Raw genomic sequence first — 20,557 nt, 5'->3', positions numbered from 1 at the left:
CACAGCCCTTTTTATCTTGACTTTCAGCCATGTTGCGCAGCGGCCCGCACTGCTGTGCAATATGGCTTAAAAAATAGAAAGACAGTGCTCTGACGCGATCAACGCTGGTCACGTCATACCGCTTTTTCCCCTTTACTTTAAGCCATGTTGCACTGGAGCCCGTTCTGCTGTGCAACATGTCTACAAAAATGACAAAGCCAATAGATCTCTCATAGGAAAAACCAATTGGCTTGCCAATGCTTGTTTATTAAGGTGCCTCAACACGCACCCATCCCCCTCTCCTTCAAAAGCTGGCACAGAGCCAGACTGTGCCACTGGAAACCATGTCACAATGTTTAGAATTTACAACTGCTCCCTGGTTGGAGGGGGGTGACCTAAAAGTCCTTGTGTCTAGATTCTGTGGTATGGATGAAATGATTTACCTCCCGCAAGTCTAACTACAGGTATTCAGTAGAACAAACACAATGTATAAAATCTGAGGGAAATAGGGAAGAAAGATAAGGGAAGGGAGAAACAGCAGAATGGCCCCCAGACTTCTTAGGACTGCCACCCTCGCTCTGTAGGGATCCACCATCTTTGGTGAGACAACCAGCACATAATTGTCAACCCTGGTGCTTCTGAGCACACCAACTGTTGTTTATTAATTCAATAAACACTAAAAATGACTGTTACCTGCAGCCCAAGCCATTCTTATAGCGTTGGGACATAGAATAGTCTAAATTGTCACACATGTAGGGATGTGGTGGTTAGTAGTTGCGTTGATACTATCAATGACAAAGCTGCCTGGGGCAATATGTGGTGCAAGCTACAGTAGTCTCCTACCAAAGATCCTGGCACCTATTTTATTACAAATTAAGCACTGGAGGGAATGGAGAGGATGCTAAAATTGTAGACACTACTAAAGTCGCGTTATTGGTTTCCACAGTGTCCCTCTCCTTTATTCTGCCTGTAGAGTCTGATATGTCCATGAAAACAGTGAGACCTCCTTGCAACCCTGAACACCTGGGGACCCAATTTGGTTAATTAGAAAGCCACCACCTCGGGTAGGGTGGTGGAGGCAAACAAATGCCACTTCCTGTGTGGTCTGCATTGTCTTACACGCTGCACTTCCCCTGCCCGAAAGAGTGCTTACCTATATTCAGACCTCCCTAGTCCTTAAATTGTCCTGTTTGCATCACATTGTGGTTTCACCTCATCTGCGAGCACCCTGCTTGTTTTGTGACCTTGGCCCTTTAGCCTGACCTCCAATGTCGTTGCATTAGCATCTCTTGCCTGATAGACTATGTGATGTTTAATTCCCAGAACCAATGTTCTGCTCAACCAGGCCCCCTGCACAGAGGGCCCAGGTATTTACCACTGGTATCTGCTACCTTATTGATCCTGCTCACCTTGCCCTGCCAGTACCAAACGATGCAGCTCAGCTGCCAGAGGAGCAGCACAGCCATGTACCATAATCAGGGTCACTGGAATTATGTGATTGTGCGGCGATTTTTGCATAGTTGTAGATTTGCCACATTTGCCACATAATCCATCATCTGCTGCATAATCGCATATTTTAGAATTAAAAAAATGTGTTTCTTGCTCAAACTAAAGGTTACTAAATGTTGCCGCGCAGTGGAAGGTCCTGTGCAAACGTCGACTGGTCACCTTTCTGTAAGGTATTGCTATATTTGGGTAATAACCGGGTACTAAAAAGGTGCAACTAATTCTCGGACAGTGTTAACAAGTTATATATTACAAAATAATGAAGTAATACTGTTGCAAAATGCGCCGCATAATTTGCATTTTCTTGCCGCATAATTTATTCAACCTAGCATCATAATTTGACCCTCCCCTGCCACATAATTCCAATGGCCTTGACCATAATTCACTGCCCCTGCACAAACAGGATGAACTCCAGTAGCATTATGGGTAAAATCAACCCATGCTCATAAAGCTTAGTTTTAAATCTGAAAGAATTATGTCCTCGGGATAGGTAACCCTAAATTGTTTGAACTGGGACTGAGGGTAATGAGAGCTTTACAACAAAACCAGACAATATTATACATTTTTAAGGAGCAGAGAGGTTACGGAGTTTGCACACAATAACAAGGTGCTGAAGTGAGGCTGCTGTTCGAACATGGTTCCCCATACAATAACATCAGCAGCTCTAACCACTAGGCCGGATCTTCTCCCCCAAAAAACCTGCAACTACAGCTAGGGAGTTTGATAAGTCAAGGAGGCCTTATGGGAAATAATATTTTCATCAAGGCAGAGCACTTTAGGAAAGGAGTGTAAATAAAATCCTTTCTCTAATCACACATGAAAACAATGCTTGAATGAACCACGATTACAGCACCACCAATCAAATAATTTGCATTTAGAAAACGCAGGGACAATTCCAGCACTAAAAACAGTCCGCCTACTTGTAAAATAAATGAACATTTTAAGTGCACTACAAACTTTCCCACCAAAGATCTTGATACAGTGTTATGTTATTAGTTTCCTCTAGGCTCTATGCTTACTGAATTACAGCACTTGGTTTGTCGACCTGGTGGGGTGTCATCAGTTATATCAAAATCAACAGAAACATTTAACCAAAAACAGCCTCTATGTGATAGCCTGAAACTATGAGTTTGTAGAGTCTATCTTCAGCTAGCATGGTCAAGAGTAGAGGAAGACACTGCAAAGACTTGCTTTGCAGACAGTCAAGACACTACCAACTTCGCAAGAACTTTTAATCCTCAGAACATTCATGGTAGGGAAAGCATTAGAAGTCAAGCACTGAGTGACCCTCGGAATCAGTGGGATTTCCATAATATACCTGGGCCCTGAGAACGTCACAACTTTACGAGCCAGTCAGTACCTTGAACTAAACTCTTGTGACAGGCAACCAGTACACTAAATCAGGCCATGTAATAGGTAGTAGACCAGGGTAGCTAAGCCTACCATCATGGCCCAGTCTTCTACCATTCATGGCCAACATCCTCTATCTCATCTATCCATGGATGTCAGACAGACATTCTGAGATTATTGTCTCCATCCCATGGCCCACTAGAACCTGCAGCAGGACCTAAATATTTTGGAATAGAGGGACTTTTTGAGACAGCACCAGTATAAACCTAATGATTGTATGCTCCTTGTGTGCCAGATCTAGCTTTCACAATGAAGGTGCTGCTTGACTGCTTAGGTGTGAAATATTTTTCAAATCTGCCAATTTTTTTCTGGGAAATAAGAAAGTAAAGAAGCGTGATGCCCTATAGAGAGTGAAGAAAGCATCTGATATCAGAGTTACTTGTGCGTCGCACCTCAACAACTGCATCTGCAACTATATCCAAATGTCTTTTGTATGCTTCTATTACACACTGTCACCTTCTATTTCTATCTACTCCAAATGTGTCTCATATAAAGTCTGCTATGCAAACTATGTGAAGCGTTCTGATAACCATGGGTCATGTTCACGTTATATAAAATCCAACATATAAATAAATAAAATATAGAGTGGATAGTGTTCGAGGAAAAGTACGATGGCTCATGTAGGCTTGTGGAATGGGAGAACCACCAAACATTGGTGGTAGCCCATCCAACCAAACCCAGGGTTCACTTGCCTAACTTAGTCAGCGTATGTCCCATGATTCCCTCAGTTGAACCTCAGCCAGATCCATCAACAGTCCATCCACCAAAAGTTTGTTGTGTCACAATGATGGTTGTCTTATTCTATTTAGGGCAGGGTGAATGTCACTGATTTTCCCTTACTCGAGCTTAAAACACATTGTGGGCCATATGCATGAACACATTTTACCATTGACACAGAATGGGCAAAACCCTTTGATGCACCTGGCCCTGTGTTCCCAGACAGTGACAACAGACAATGGTTCTGAAGCGAGAGAGAGAATCAAGTACCCCATATGGTACAGCTGTTTATGGCATTCTAGCAATAATAAATATGAGCGTTGGTCTTGTTTTGTCTTTGCATTGATCATTCACCTTTTGTGCCCCTTAGTCTTTGGAGCTTGTCATAAATATTTATTACTTTACAATCTATGTTCGACATCTGCCATATTGATAGATAGTATTGATAAGCGTGGCTTAAATCCACCCGAGTGACTTACCGCACTCACCTATAGTTACCCAATAATAAGTCAGCCGGACATTGGAGAAGAATGGACAAGCAATTATATTAGGCCACAAACTCCCATATGAGAGGGCCCCGTCCGACCTCACCCCTAAGAGTGCGCTGAGAGGACTGACCCATCTCATCACAGCAATACATTATAACATGGTGCAGAAGAATAAAACACGCCCATACTGGAAAAATACTGGACCCCAGAGAGGGCGAACAATGGTCTCATACAAGAGGCATCCACATCTGCAGTAGCAACATTTCTTATCGGCCCCCAAGGCCACGGAGCCGAGCCTCAGCATCTCCAGCACATGAGAACAGTTTGATAAGGGGTTTTGCTATTAGTTTCGGTCACAGTAAGCCAAGAAACAAAACTGCTGACATTTGGAATATTCCTATTCCTACGGGAGGGGGTGAGCGAGTGCGACTCGCACACAGAGAGGAGCGCTCCAAAATGGTGGCACACAGGCTAAGCTAAGGGAACTGCAAATAATGTCATACGCATAGATGAATAACTAAGGAGGGAATATAAACGTAAATTCATAAATGAATATATCATTAGTTAGACACATTCTGCTAACTCATAAGCCTAATATATGCCGTGGGTGGGGCATCGAAAACTGAAACCTATCAGACCCTCCTTTTAGCAGGATGTGGCTAACATGAGTGCAGCCTTTATTAACTAAAAGGAGAGTCTTCACACAAAATGCTAAGGGACGGGGCACTACACTAATCAAAAATATCATCAGCAATAAGCATCAACCAGTGTATATCATGGAGCTCAACATCATTGGAAACAGGGTATTGTCGTGTTGGTCGTTTAGAAACTCGTATATTGCTGGCACACATGGAACAACAAGGGGGAAGGCAATAAACACAGAGGCAGCAAGTCAGTAGTGCACCAACAATCCCTACAATCCCCATCAAAATTTTCCAACCCCAAGAAGAGAAAATGCCCCACAACCATGTCTGTAGTGACCAAGTGCCGGTGTCCTGATGGAGTTCGGCCGCTAATCTATGGAGTTTCTGTACAGCTAAATTAACAGTCGGGGCGGAGTCAGGGATGTATACACAACAAGACGTCCCGATGACGCGACAGGCTCCACCCCTATCCGCAAGGATGACGTCAAGCACCATCCTGTTCTGAATCGTAAATAATCTCATGGCCTGCATCTCAATCGTCATATTGGCTGCAATATCAGCCTCCGTATTCACTACCTTTTCTATCACCCTTGAAAGGCTCCGAATGGCTCTACTGTTAAAGATAGGCCCCCAGAACGGCAGTAAACCCATTGAAAAATCTGTCCATTGCTGTAAGGAAGTATCCGTCTGATCTACGTCTTCGACTTGGAGAGCCCTCCTTTTACGCTGCCCAGGCATGATAGCACCCCGTCGATGAGTCTTATGATAGTCTGAGGGCGCTACATAAACAGGAGGAAGTAAATAGGCCAAATAGCAAATCCCACCCCATCCCTCAGGCAACCACAGATATCCAGTGTCCCCACACACAAAGTAGATGTTCGGGGGAGTAACTAAGGAAGGACTAAGGGGTAAGCGTATTGAAGCAGTGACATTACAGGAACTGTTTCCAACCTTTATGGGACCTCTCCCCTGAATACAGAAAAATGGTGAAGGCCCAACAACCGCCAAGGGTACCAAGGAATGACCACTACCATTTGTCGGGGGAGGATGCCTATAGGTCAGAGAGGAGTTCAACTGGAGAAAACTCTCCCTCACTTTATCAGTGTCATTAGGTGTCATAAATCGTCCCACTTTTCTCGAACATGTCTCTATAAATTTCTGATCAAAACGTCCGTCAGTATACAACCATCCAAGAGAAGAGGGGGACATAGGGCGTACACGCATTGTCAGAGTCGACCCAGTACCAGGCAATCGAGCGTCCACAAAATCAGGCTGTTGAAAATATTTCACCATACCTATTAAGGTGTACCAACCCACGCAGCTATTTACAGGTGTTAGAGGAAGTGCCAGCAACCTATCTTTCTTATAGGCAGCTGAAGGGAGCAACCCACAAACCCAACAATCTGTCACATTATACACAGCATGAGCATGGTGGAGCGTCTTAATAAAAACATTGTCTCGATAGGCCTTACGCATACATTGTTCCCTATAATCAACAGTGATCATATTATGTTCGGGTAGGGCAGAAGGAGTAGGGATAAACTTATGAACGGGGTAAGCTTCATCCAGGAAGAACAGTATCCCAAGAATTATCAAAAGATAATGTTGAATATCACAATAACCACAATTTTTCCTTTTCGTGACAGAGCATGCCATGGTGAATCTGGTTCTGGTCTGCGAGGAGCGGCAAAAGGCTGCTCCACCTCTGGGATAGGACGGCCAAAAGGATACATATCGCCTAGCTAAAAGTCCAGAACTAAACTAAGGGAATATTCTAAAATGTTCCAGGCACTCCGAAACCGGCCAGAGGGGTTCTTCACCCTCAAAAGGGATCTTCTCCCTGTGTCCGTTAAAGCCTCACAGGCAGGCTTTTCAAACTTTTAGTCCCTAATCCCTCGAAGGAGTTGCACAACTGCAGCAACTCAGGAGCACTAAACCTGGGCCCAGACGCAATCCTAGTGTCCCATTCAATAATGTCTCGATAGTGCACCAGGGCTCTTACCAGCAGTCCATCCCTACCATTAAGCTAACTTGTTCTCTTTTCTGGGCCGCAGATTATAACAAGTGCTCCCTCGCACTTCAGGATCTGTGAACAGAGTGGGGAGCTCAATAGCAGGAGATGTAGCCTCCGGTGTTTGCTTACTGTGATCAGGAGAGGCCTCACCACTTGCAATCAGAGCCGGCCTCCTTTCACTCTCATTTGGCTCCTCACCCCTCAATGAAGCATCCGAGAAGGGAACGTAATGAGGAACTGTTTCACACTCTTGATCAGCAACACCGCCTCTCACCCATTCGTCATAAGGCAGCGGTAGGGGAACGCGCTTGACGTGGGAGGCATGAGTCCATGCCTTCCGGGCTTCAACCGGAAGTGCGGTGCGGGTGGTCAGGAGCACTTGCCTCGGCTCCGACCACCTGGGCTCCAAGCAGGACTTCCGTTGGTACTTCTTCACCACAACCCAGTCCCCGGGTTGGATGCTGTGGCCTGGCCCCTCCAGCAACGGCTTCAGGGTGTCTGCTACCTGCTGATGAATAGAACGGAGATCTTTAGTCAAAGCATACAGGTAATCTATCAACAAAGGATATTCAATTTTGGAGAAACATTTAGGTCTAGGGACACCCCACACATTAGCAGGCCTGCCGAATATAACCTCGTGGGGGGAAACACCTGTCTTTGAATTAACTGTCACTTTAGTAGAAAGCAAAGCCAAGGGAAGTGCGTCTGGCCAGCGTAACCCTGTACTCTCCTGTATCTTGGCCATCTTGAGTTTCAAGGTGCCATTGAATCTCTCAACCAGACCCGCAGCCTTGGGGTGCTGGGCTGCGTGGAATTTTTGAGAGATTTATAATCCTTTACAGATCTGCTTCATTAGTTCAGCATTAAAAGACGTGCCGTTATCACTCCAGATCACCCGGGGCAAGCCGTACCTAGAAAAGTACTCTTTAATCAGCATCTTAGCCGTCGAGATGGCTGTACAATCTTTAGTTGGAAAAGCCTCCACCCACCTACTAAATGAGCATACCACCACTAGGACATATTTAAGGTTGTTAACCCTTTCCATCTGAATATAATCCATCTGTATTACTTCAAAAGGGAAAGATGGAGGAGCAAAATTGCCAACTGGAACAGGTGTGCCCTTCCCAGGATTATGTCTTAGACAAACCATGCACTGCTGTACTAAATGTGTTGCCACCTTGGAAATGTTCTTATTGCTCCACACTGGGTCTAACAATTTGCATATTCCCCTCGCACTAATATGAGCTGGTCCGTGTCACCACTGGAAGGACATATGCATTCGGGAGTAGCCATCGTCTTATATCTGACACATCCGTCCAACACTCATCTGAGTTCAACCGCCCCCCACCATCCTTCCATGTTTTCAACAGTGTAAATATTCACATCCAATCCTTCACTCAATTCACACGCTCGCATCAATGCTATTATTTCTGCAGCTTGGGCTGAGTGGTACGGGACCCTAGAAGTCTCCACCACTGTTTTCAACGTTGTGACCGCATATGCTGCAGTTGAGGTACCATCCGCAAGTTTAAAACAGGAACCATCAACATACAGCTCCCCGTCGGGATCATCAAGGGGGGTGTCCATCAAATCTATCCTTCCCTTCGTCTCCTCCTCTGTCAAGTTCAAGTTCATTATAGCTTTATTTCGATTTTAAATCAAAAATCATAAAAGCGTACAGTACAAAACAGTGAAAAATAAAACATACATACAATAGTACATAATATCTACATGTTAAAAACTTTTACCCAACCCGTGGGAATAAGTTACTTAATTGTAATGTACTATACACAGGTCAAGATTTGATCAATCAACAGTTAATAAAAGTTCCAGTACTTAGGACTATAGAGCAAGGATTTCTGATGGTTATGAGTAGGAAAACTTCTGCCCATTAGCATGTTGGACCCTGACTTTAGACTGGATTTGGGGTACCACGATATTCTGGGGTAGAAATCGTGCAAGTCCCAGACGGAGATTGGGCTGTTTCCCACTTGAGGTGCGCAGGTACACAGGTACGGGACAATATTTCTCTGCCTGAATCTAACAAGAACTAGGTCACCCACAATATCTTTTTGAAGAGAACCCAGCCAGCCCACCCTTCTAACACTCGTTATTGTGCCCACAAGGTTGGGTGGCGAAGGTCTATTGGTGGTCAGCCAAAATTTGACCTTGTTCAGCAGGTCGTGTTGTCTCTCGATATTGCCTGGGGGAAGTTCTGGTACTCCTGCGAGGACGCACACAAAAGAAGCTGCCTCCGGGGGGAGGTGGATGGGAGTAACCTTGTTATTGTGTGCACTAGGAGCAGCAGGTTGCGAGAGAGTAAGTGTAGAGGAGGGACTGTGAGGTGTTAGGGCTGGTACATTGGAGGCTAGTGGTTGAGTTGAGTCTCTTATGACTTGCGTGGTTGGCTTTCGGTCTTTCGAGGCGGAAGGTGGATCAGGACATTTGGGTGTTACAGTACTTTTGTTAACTGGCAAGGTGGACTTGGTGGACTTGATGGTTTCTTCTAGTCCCATCAGCCTATCCCCTAATGTGGTTATTTTGTCTAACAGTGGTGTTATGAGGGAGCTGACCAGGTGATCAATAAGGGATAATAGATCCTTTTGAAAAGAAGATGGTAGAACAACTAGTTTCTCAGCAGTCTCCGGAATCATGGATAGGTTGCTTGCAGGAAGTGTAGGGCTTAAGCACAATTTAGGTTGATTCCCCATGTTATTTGCCCTGTTACAATTCCTTATAGGGGATAAGGAGTCATGTATAGCGGGACTTTGGATGTTTTGAGTGTTTTCTTCATTAGATAATGGGAGGGGTTGCAAAGAGCTGGCAGCCTCAGATGATGCACAAAAGTTTTCAGTAAGGAACGGCGAATCCACAAGGACATGTGTAGTTTTGCATAGGAAGTTTAATTCTTCTAGCCACGAGGGCGCTTGGTCCACGATTACTGGTTGTAAGGTCTCAATGGGCATAGTGGTGTTATCCCCCTTGAAAAACATTTTGTGGTGTCAGTCCTAGGACAGAGGCAAAGTCAATAGATAGTACGGTGAAATAAAACAGATGTGGTTTACCTCGTCTAATCCTGGATTCACGAATTCAAGGTGGGCGGCCCCGTCCCGTCCTCCTTAGGCCTCTGAGGGCCGTAGAGGGCCCGCCCTTTGCCCGGGCTTAGCCCGGCGCGGATCCGCGCGCGATCCCGCGACGCGGGGTCTGTGGTCCTTTTTGTGCGCCTCCTGGCGCCGGAAAGCGTGTGGCGGCGTCTTCCGCTGCTGAGACTTCTGGGGACTGTAGTCTCAATACCCCCGAGCCCCCCTCCTCACTGCGGCCGCTGGAAGGTGTTGGAACTGCGGCGGCGGGAGGGGAAGCATGAGACAGCTGGGCGATCGAGGAAACAGCAGGTGAGGATCGGAGAGTACCCCTGGTGCAGTGATGACCCCCACTCAAACCGGGTCTGTGGTCCTTTTTGTGCGCCTCCTGGCGCCGGAAAGCGTGTGGCGGCATCTTCCGCCGCTGAGACTTCTGGGGACTGTAGTCTCAATACCCCCGAGCCCCCCTCCTCACTGCGGCCGCTGGAAGGTGTTGGAACTGCGGCGGCGAGAGGGGAAGCATGAGACAGCTGGGCGGTCGAGGAAACAGCAGGTGAGGCTCGGAGAGTACCCCTGGTGCAGTGATGACCCCCCTAGTAAGGTAGCTGGGTTCAAAGTGGCGCATCGTTTGATCGTAACATGGGGCGCAAATAATGTCATCTCATAACCAGTAAGACGAGCACTAGTTAAATGCTGCGTCTGCGTCCTGTTCAATAAAATGTCCACAGCATGCGGTACCATTACTGTGAGAGCTGAACCCAGCACGAGCCCCGCCGATTGTCTAATTGAGACCGCAGCAGCCGCTGTAGCCCTTAGACAGCTCGGTAACGCTCTCACCACATTGTCAAGCATAGCTGAGAAATAAGCGCAAGGTCTCTGTTTCCCCCCAAAACATTGAGTTAGGACAGACAGCACGCAACCTTCCGCCTCGTGCACATAAAGAACAAAAGGCTTCTGGTAATCAGGTGTTCCCAAAACAGATGCGGAACATAAAGCAGTTTTTAGTAACTCAAACGCTTCTTGACATGCTGGAGTCCAAGGTAGGGGTTCGCGCACCTCTTTAGCAGTCAGATACAGAAGGGGTTTTGTTAGTAAGGCGTAATTAGGTATCCACTGGCGACAATACGAGGTTATGCCCAAAAACGCGTGCACCTCTCGCTGCGTGTTAGGTACAGCCATGTTAGTTATCGCCTTAATGCGCTCCGGTGTCAGCCTCCTCCCCTCCTTCGATAGGAGATGACCTAAGTAGGTAACCTCCTGTCGACAGTATTGGAATTTAGGAAGGGACACCTTGTGTCCTTTGTGAGCCAAATGGTGCAACAATTTAACAGTGGACTCACGACACCCTTCCTCAGTGTCTGATGCTATGAGAATATCATCCACATATTGCAATAAAACATTACCCTTCGGGAGTTCCAAATCATCCAATTGAGCCTTCAAAGCCTGACTATAAATGCTGGGACTTTCCGTATAACCTTGGGGAATTCTACAAAATCTAAAACTTCGGCCAGCCAATGAGAATCCGAATAGGTAACGGCTATCTGGGTGCACAGGGATACTAAAGAAGGCATTCTTCAGATCCAGTACAGAGAAATATTTGGCAGAGGGAGGGATCATTGTCAGGATCGTGGTAATATCGGAGACGACCGGATATTGGGCCTCAACCACCTTGTTAATGTGGCGTAAATCAATCACAAATCGGTAGACATCAGGTGTACCATCACTGGCATCGGTGGAGGGCCGTTTAAGGATCGGAAGAATAGGACTATTGCAACTGCTACCGTCCGTCTCCTCCACTACCCCTGACTGGATCAAGTCCTGTATTATGTGCAACAAAGTCGTCTCTCCATCCCTAGATATCTTGTACTGGGGTATCCTAGGCATCCGGGCTCCCACCTTAACCTTAATTGACACTCGGGCAATATCCATTTTTCCCACATCGGTATCACTGCTAGCCCACAGACTCTCAGGGATCCCCTCAAACTCAGCCGGGAGAGGCTCATCTTTTGAAAAGCACTGCTGCGCGCGTGCGACAGTAGGACCCAACGTGAGGTACACACCGTCTGGGGAACAGTAAATAGTAGCATTCAATCTTTTCAGCAAATCCAAACCCAGCAAATTCTCGCCACAATTCGAAGTCAGAAAAAAAGGAGAATCAACAGTGAAAGGACCAATCGTAAGAGCAAGTGGTTTAGAAATGGGGCTAATCACCGGAGTACCTGAGAACCCTACGGAGATATTATTCTTGCCAGACAGAGCCGCCCCTGGGACCTGAGGACGTGCCACCAAACTTTTCATGGCACCCGTATCCACCAAAAATTTGTGAGGGGACCCCGACAAATCTGCAGTCACGTAGGGCCCACGTTGATCAATATCCACAGAAACTGGTCCCATGCTCTGTCCTACGCTGTCCTAGTCATGAGAGAATCCAGTCAGGTCATCCATAGTATATGCATCATTGTAGTACTGTCTGTCTCCACCATTGTCACCCTCTCTCTGAAAGTGTTGTCGATCCCTGTCTCCATCAAATGGATTCCCTCCCGGTCGCCTACCTTCGTCAGACTGTCTATCATCCCAGCGTTATTCACCCCGACCTCGTCCCTTGCCTTGGCCGGCAGGGGACCGAAGTTCCAGACAATCTCTCCACCAGTACCCCTCCTGTTTGCAGTTGGCACACTGATTCTGTCCCAAACGCTCTCTCTTCTCTCCCCTTCCGTAACTACTTCCTCCTCGACCAGCTACCATAGGTGGGGCCCCACGTCCCCGACCCCTTGCCACCTGCTGCAGTAACACTCTTGTCTTTAAATCCTTGGCCTTCTTTTCTTGTCTGTCCTTATTCTCATTCTCCCTATGTTCATAATACTGAGGCATACTCAGAATACCAGAAGGAGTGGATGTCGTCCACGTACTCTCTGACGCCTGCAAGCGAGATGATATTTCCGGTAACAAATTTGTTACGAATCTATTAACGAAAAGTCGCAGGCCTCCATCTTGGGAGATATCCTGACCACTAAAGTCCATAAAAGTCTCTTCAAAACTAGTGAAAAAATCTGAAACCGCCTCATCCTTCTTCTGTCTACATGCAGTCAACTTATCCCAATCTACCTTCTCAGGGGGGATAGGGGAGTGCATATATTTTATTATACGCCCTGGTAGCGCAAAATCTCAGCCTTCGGCTTCTCCCCTGGCTTGCGCTCCTTGTCCCAATCCTTAAGTTCCTCCCAGGTACCACCCAGCTCTTCTGCATGATCCGAACCCTTCACCTGTCTCCATACATCCACCGGAACCAGTAACCCAAAAAAACAATTCTATATCTGCTAAAGTCATGACTGTAGAGGAAGCTGCTTCCGTTAACTCTTTGTAATAAGCAGTCGGATTCTTTCTCGAGTCGGGCAACTGAGCCTTTAGTGCTAATACCTCGCTCCTTTTCCAAGGCGTATATACCCACTGTTCTTGAAAATGAGCATCGACACGAGCTCGGGTGATAGCATTTGTCACCGGGTCTATCACTTCAGGGACTTCAGGGTGGAAAATAGGGTGTACCTCTCGCATCGGATGTACTCCAGGAAAACGGGGCTCTCCCGCCGACGGCAACTCATTTCTATACTCCAACAAGGACCTCAAACTGCGTAACACATCCTTCATTCCAGTGTTAGCCCTATAGGCTCTGTTCTTAATATCATGAAGAATCGCCGGTGCCTCTCCACCATATCCCTGTTCCCACAACGCTATCAATGTCGTCGACATATGCCATAAAGCATGCTGCTGCATCAAAGGCTCGTAATCTTTCATTGTGTACCATATGTCTTCGAGGGAGTAAATATTATTTCTGGCCCACTGGCAGGCTTGATTAGCCACTACCGTCTTTTCATCCAACCCAACAGCAGAACGCGTGAGCAACTTTCGTACCTGAGTAAACAGCCCACTTCCCGCACCTCGAGTCAGGGTCAGTAACGCGCCCTGGGGGGTAGTACTGGCAGAAACAGTGGGAAGTGCAGAGGAAAGCACTGAAGGGGCAGGTGAGCTCGTCGCAAAGAGAGAGAGCAAGGGTGTAGGCAGTGAAGAGGCGACAGAAGAAAGTGGAGCCTGTTCAACAACAGAGGAAGTGGGGGTGCCGGACAAGGGAGGAGCACCCGTTTGGGGAACTGAAACCACCACCTGGGAGGCGGAATCCATCAGCACGGGGTACAGTGACTGTGGGGCATACAGGGGAGGGGGCCGAGTATTCAAAATGTCCTCCATCTCATCTTGTTCTTCCTCTCTCACTACATAACTTTTATTGTCCTGTAACCCGAAGAGTCTATCTGCGCGCTCAAACCGCTGTTCATTCTCTTTCTTAGTGTGTTCTCTCGCCTTCTGCGCCATGGTCTGTGCCGCCCTCTTCTGAGACACCTTTTCCTCCCTCAGCAGTCGTTCCTTTACCTCCTTCTGCCACATCCTCAAGGAATCGAACATACTCTGACGACTGCGCCTGGCAAACAATCTGTCTTGTAAATAGTCTAATTTTGCTCCATCGAAAGAACCAGTCAAAGGCCACTGCAAGTCCACATTTCCTTTGGTATATCAATGCCACAAAGTACTAAACAAGATCGGAGTCAATCCATGTTTAACATACATCTCGAAATTCGGAGAGCCCTCCACCGGGGCGGGTTGGCTTTCGGCCAATCTAGTGTCCGAGACACCGCAGCAGCACCCGAGACACCGTAATTTACTGAAACACGGCATCTCCGCTCACACAATCACACACCAACACAAAAACTCACACTCACCCACTCACTCCCAACAAATCACACAATCACTACTTACTACACACACTTGTTCACGCTCCTATGCATCAAATCCCTGCCAAAACACGTGTTACCAAAATGGGACAAGGCCCGTCGACCAAGTCCTGGGGAACCTGGACTCTACTGCAGACCGAACAGCACACCCGCTGTTCCGAGATTGGGGAACACATCCGCCTCCCGGGTAACACTACAGACCGTTGCGCACTACACCGCGTGAGATCCGAGACTCATTCCCAGCGAACCGCCACCCTAGGGTTTCGGGTAAGACCCAGAATCCTTCCGCAGCGAACCACGCCTCGACCGCAGTACCACCCGGTCGGATGAGTACAAACCAACGTCCACCCAACCTCCGTCAAGTCTGTCAGAGCACCCCTCGCACTCTGAGTTCCCCGGAGCACACTAGCCCCAGGAGCACACCAGCTCCTCCAATCACTAGAGACGCACCGGTCTCTTGGAGCACTCCGGCTCCCTCAATCAACAGTCGGACCACTCACCTTCTGTACGCGGTACCGACCTCTACCGTTCGCCACCTCCGGCTGCCAGGACCAACATGGTCAGCTCCAAAGTTCCGCCTTCCGGACTGCGGCGCAGGATCATGGACCGGGACCTCTCCCGATCAGCAGGGTGGGGCAGCGCTGCGAGAACCAAGCTCGGCATCAAAGTGGGTACCCAGACCCACCGTGCCGACCAGAGGGTCCCTGGCCTTCTGCTACCCACCTACGGGTGAGAAAGATCCTTATCGCGGAGTACCTGTTCGGGCGCCATCTGATAAGCGTGGCTCAAATCCACCCGAGTGATTTACCGCACTCACCTATAGTTACCCAATAATAAGTCAGCCGGACAGTGGAGAAGAATGAACAAGCAATTTTATTAGGCCACAAACTCCCATATGAGAGGGCCCCGTCCGACCTCACCCCTAAGAGTGCGCCGAGAGGACTGACCCATCTCATCACAGCAATACATTATAACATGGTGCAGCAGAATAAAACACGCCCATACTGGAAAAATACTGGACCCCAGAGAGGGCGAACAATGGTCTCATACAAGAGGCGTCCACACCTGCAGTAGCAACATTTCTTATCGGCCCCCAAGGCCACGGAGCCGAGCCTCAGCATCTCCAGCACATGAGAACAGTTTGATAAGGGGTTTTGCTATTAGTTTCGGTCACAGTAAGCCAAGAAACAAAACTGCTGACATTTGGAATATTCCTATTCCTACGGGAGGGGGTGAGCGAGTGCGACTCGGACACAGAGAGAAGCGCTCCAAAATGGTGGCACACAGGCTAAGCTAAGGGAACTGCAAATAATGTCATACGCATAGATGAATAACTAAGGAGGGAATATAAACGTAAATGCATAAATGAATATATCATTAGTTAGACACATTCTGCTAACTCATAAGCGTAATATATGCAGTGGGCGGGGCATCGAAAACTGAAACCTATCAGTATATCACACCACATGGAGAACTGATGGATGGTTGTGGATCTCTTTGGTCCTCTCTTAGCATACACAATGTGCAGAGGACGGAGTGGATGTGGTGCTTCAATGTGCAAGGCTTCGTGTGGGTGTCCTGTGCATTTTGGTCTCTAGGCGCAGCCCATGATTGATGGACCAGTGCTGCCGGTGGTCAGTGACTGATGTTCTGAAGGTTTGCATGCAATCCAAGGAAAGGGGCTTCAAACACATCACTCATTTGACATGCAATAACAGTTTAGATAAGGCCACGGGTAGTCTAGAGCAGACCAAAGATATTTTTACTTCATCCCTCAAGACATACCGTTGATATGCTTCCCGTGAACTTACAAAAGAGGTACATGGATGTATAATGTAGAGATAAGAAAATGAACTGTTAAACTCTTTCTGGTATAATTTGATATCTATTTTGTTTAACATATTAAAGTTTGTTTTTTAATAAAAACACACCTTTCTTTTTTTTCTTTCTTTCTTTCTTTGATGCAACCAAAGACCATCAGAGACCAGCATTACAAAGCCGGTAAGCTCATTGTAAGAAAGGGTGGTGATGTGGTAACTTTTTCACAACTATGCCCCTTGTTGGACATGGTTGTCAATATAATTGTGTAGACTTTCCTAATTTCACACACAAGTGAGAACCACCTCAATATATTTACCCTCTTAAAATACTAAACAAAAAAAGTTGGTTCCTCGCAGCGTTGTATTTTTTTGAGGTAACGCTGCTGACCCCACCCAGCTGCGACCACAAGAAGACCCAATACTGGCTCCTAGTAATCTTCGCTTCATATGAAAAAAATTTTATATACCTTTTATACTTTTATACGTAACTCAATATAGTAATTAGTCAAATGCTGATTCAATTTGCATCTTGTGCAGGGATCTTTGATTTTCTAATTATATTATCACATTTCTACAAGGCGATATTCGTTTAACATGTAATATTTACTAGAGCATGTTGACAAAAAAATTATAGAAGAACCTATCCTTATATTTTAATAATTATTGTAGTGTTCTCTGGCTAGTTTAATTGGCAGTTCTTTTTTTTTAAGTTTGAGTTTTCTGAAGTATAAAGAATCAAAGACAGAAAATGAAGAAACAATCAAAAGTTAAAAAATAAGAAAGTTTCTCTTACATAAAATATACATGGTTAATAAAACGAAATAAAGAACAATATTAAGCAGTAATGGCATAGACAAAGTAATAAAGTTAGGACCCTGAAAATAAATCATGTAATTGATATGAAAAACAATAAAATGCAATTGAGAGAAAATCACAGTGGTTTTTGGACTTCAGCAGTTCAAACTTGGGAAACAGGTGGGAGAGAAGCAACCAAATATAAATAATTGGTAAGAGGAAGCCATAAAAGATCACTTTTGATTGCTAGGAAAATGGGGGAAACAAAATTGGTATCTAGACGGTGATTAAAACAGACTGCGTTCCACCAAGCACGGAAAGTGACTTCAGTGGCTTGTTTCCAATTAGAGGCAATATGGTGGAGAGCAATAGCTATTAAAAGGTCAATTCATTTATATTGGCACGGGGAACTGGCAAAAATGGGGGAGAGAGAACCGAGAAAAATGTTGTCAATGGAGAAAGAAAACTGAAAGTTGAAAATCTTCTGGAATTGGGACCAAATCAATTACCAGAACTGTGAAATGGGTGGGCAATCAAACAGCATATGTTTCAAGTCAGCTGAAGGGCAGGGACAGGACTAACAAGTAGAAGGAGTGTCTGAGGAAAAGGACGATAAAATTAATGGAGTAAATAAAGTACGGTTATAAATGAAAAATAAGGTTTGAGTGGTGTTAGCAGCTCTAGAGGTACTATGAATTTTGGACCAAATTTTATCCCATAAAGGGAGTGACCAAATCTGAGAAAAATCCTTTTCTCAAGCCAACTCAACCTTGGACTTGACTCTATCAGCTGTGAATTGAATTGATTTATAGAGAAAATTGGCAGAGGGCGATTGATCTAGCGCATTAGATATGGGAAGACACACAGTAGGGATAGAATTTGCAGTAGGAAGCGAATGTAAGTATTGGGTAAGAATAGGGATAAGGGAATTATATTGTGTACGAGAAGAGGAAGGAAAGGAGAATTGCGTCTGGAGATCATGAAAGGGGAGAGGTTGATTACACGAAAGAAGTTGAGAAATCCATTTTAATCCATGAGAATGCCAGGTTTTCCAAAATAAAGAACGATTACGAATTTTAAGGCCTTTATTATGCCAAATAGGTTGTATGTGAGTGGAGGAAATAGATGGATAAGAAGAAGATAAATATGGCAGAAGAAGAGCACGGGAATGAGAATGAAGAGAAGCCACATTAGAAGAAAAAGAGAGTACCTCACGAAAATCAAAAGGAGTGAGGAAGGAAGATTCTAGTTTAAGCCAGAGAGGAGGATAAAAGGGAAGGTCAGAAGAGAGCCAGCGCAAAGCTTGTTTCAGTGAAAAAGCGTTATGATAATTTTTAAAATTAGGAAACTTAACCCCTCCATTTGGCTTATCCTTTTTCAAAGCAGCAAGAGCTATTCAGGATTTTTTACCCTTCCACAAAAATTTAAGTAGAATAGAGTCTATCGTTTTGAAGTAATAGCCGGCAATATGAATTGGGATCATGGAAATGGAGTATAGCACAAGGGGAGCTAACATAATTGTAATGGAGTCAAGGCGCCCCCACCAAGAAAGGAAAAGAGTGTTCCAGCGGACAATGGCTTTATTTAATTTTATAGAAAGATAATGGAAATTGAGCAAACCAAACTCCCAGGAATTTAATCCTAGATGGTTGCCAGGAAAAGCCAGAAGATTCAAAGAGGTGCTTTTGACAAAGAGGGTTCAAAGGTAAAATTTCACATTTATCAATATTGAGACGATAACCGGAGACACTAGAAAAGGCTTGGTTCAAAAAGGAAGGGAGGGTGGATTGTGGGTCAGAACAGTACAACAAAATGTCATCGGCATAAACTGATAATTTAACTTGCTGAGAACCAAAATGGAAACCAGAACTGTTGTCATCAAGTCTAATTTTCATCAAAAAGGGTTCTAAAGCTAAAACAAATAATAGAGGGGATAAGGGGCAACCCTGTCGTACGCCTCTTTGTAGAGGAAAATAATCTGACACCATACCGTTTGCGAAAATTGATGCATGAGGACTTGAGTAAAGTAAAGAAATTAGAGAAATAAATTTAGGAGAAAAGCCCATCCATCGAAGAGCTTGAAGCATAAAGTCCCATCCTATCCTATCAAACGCCTTTTCGGCGTCAAGGGAAATAGCGGCCAAAGGATAGGAGAGTGAGGGAGCCCTACTTAAAATATCAAAGAAAACACGAGAATTATCGGATGAGAGTCGACCTTTAACGAAACCTGATTGTTCTGGACCAATTAATTCGGGCAAAAGGGGGTCTAATCTAAGGGCTAAAATTTTGGCGAAAATCTTATAGTCTGTATTTACGAGGGAAATGGGGCGATAATTTTTACACAAAGTGTGGTCTTTATCTTCCTTAGAGATTAAGCAGATTCGCGCTTCCTGAAAGGTCCCACGGGAAGAGCCAGAGTCAGAAAATGATTGGAATAACAGAAGTAGTTTAGGAAGGAGAAGAGACAAAAAAGTGATTGTAAAATTCGATAGTGAAACCGTCAGGTCCAGGCGCCTTGCCATGACGCAGCTCGGAGACGGCATGTGAAATTTCAGTAATGGAGATGTACGAATCAAGTGAGTGAAAATCACTTTGAGAAGAAGGAGGAGGAGGAATGTTTTGAAAAAAGGCGAGAAGATCAGCGGAATCAGGACAGGATTCGGGAGTATATAGATTTTTATTGAAAGAGACAAATTCATGTAGTATATCCTTATCTTTAAACAAAGATACCCCAGCAGGACCTTGGATAGAATCAATCTTTGTCCTTTCTTTCCGTATCTTAAGGTAATTAGCAAGTAACTTCCCCATTTTATTCTTGCCACCATAGTAGCGGGAAATGCATTTTAGCAAAGAATTGGAAGCAGTTGTTGTGGTGAATTTATTAAAAGTGAATTTAGCATCAATGAGTTCTCGGAGTGAAGATTCAGAACCAGAACTATAATAAGTGTATTCCAATTGTTTAATTTTATCCAGAAGTTGAGTTGACTTGGTTATTGATTCCTTTTTCTTTTGGGAAACATAATTAATGATAAAGCCTCTGGCAGCTGCTTTAAAAGAATCCCACACCATCACAAAGGAGGAATCTGGGAGGTGGTTAAGTGTAAAAAATTCAGTGGCAAAGACATTAAACTGAGTGCAAAAAACAGAGTCAAGAGTAAAGAATTATTAAATCTCCAATGGCCAGGGTGAGGAGAAAAGGGAATGAGGTCAAGATCAACAAAAACGGGAGCGTGATCTGAGATTAAAATGGAGCCGCTATCCGAATGAAGGGCAAGTTGAGCTAAGGATTTACTAAGGAAAAGGTAGTCAATGCGAGATTGGGA

At 45.4% G+C, this 20,557-nt stretch overlaps 1 protein-coding gene across 1 annotated transcript in view; it reads left to right on the top strand.

The window, feature by feature from the left end:
* The window catches only part of LOC144753482 (M-phase inducer phosphatase 1-B-like), a 275,628-nt gene that overhangs the window by 62,366 nt on the left and 192,705 nt on the right, over positions 1-20,557 (top strand). Inside the window, exon 4 of the mRNA XM_078641155.1 lies at positions 16,593-16,620. Within this exon, the coding sequence (XP_078497281.1) occupies positions 16,593-16,620 (28 nt within the window). The remainder of the gene's footprint in view (positions 1-16,592; positions 16,621-20,557) is intronic.

Source organism: Lissotriton helveticus, chromosome 5_1, assembly GCF_964261635.1.
Source record: "Lissotriton helveticus chromosome 5_1, aLisHel1.1, whole genome shotgun sequence".
Classification (NCBI taxonomy): Eukaryota; Metazoa; Chordata; class Amphibia; order Caudata; family Salamandridae; genus Lissotriton; species Lissotriton helveticus.
Note: the sequence above shows the minus strand (reverse complement) of the source record. Positions and strands in the feature narration are given on the sequence as shown.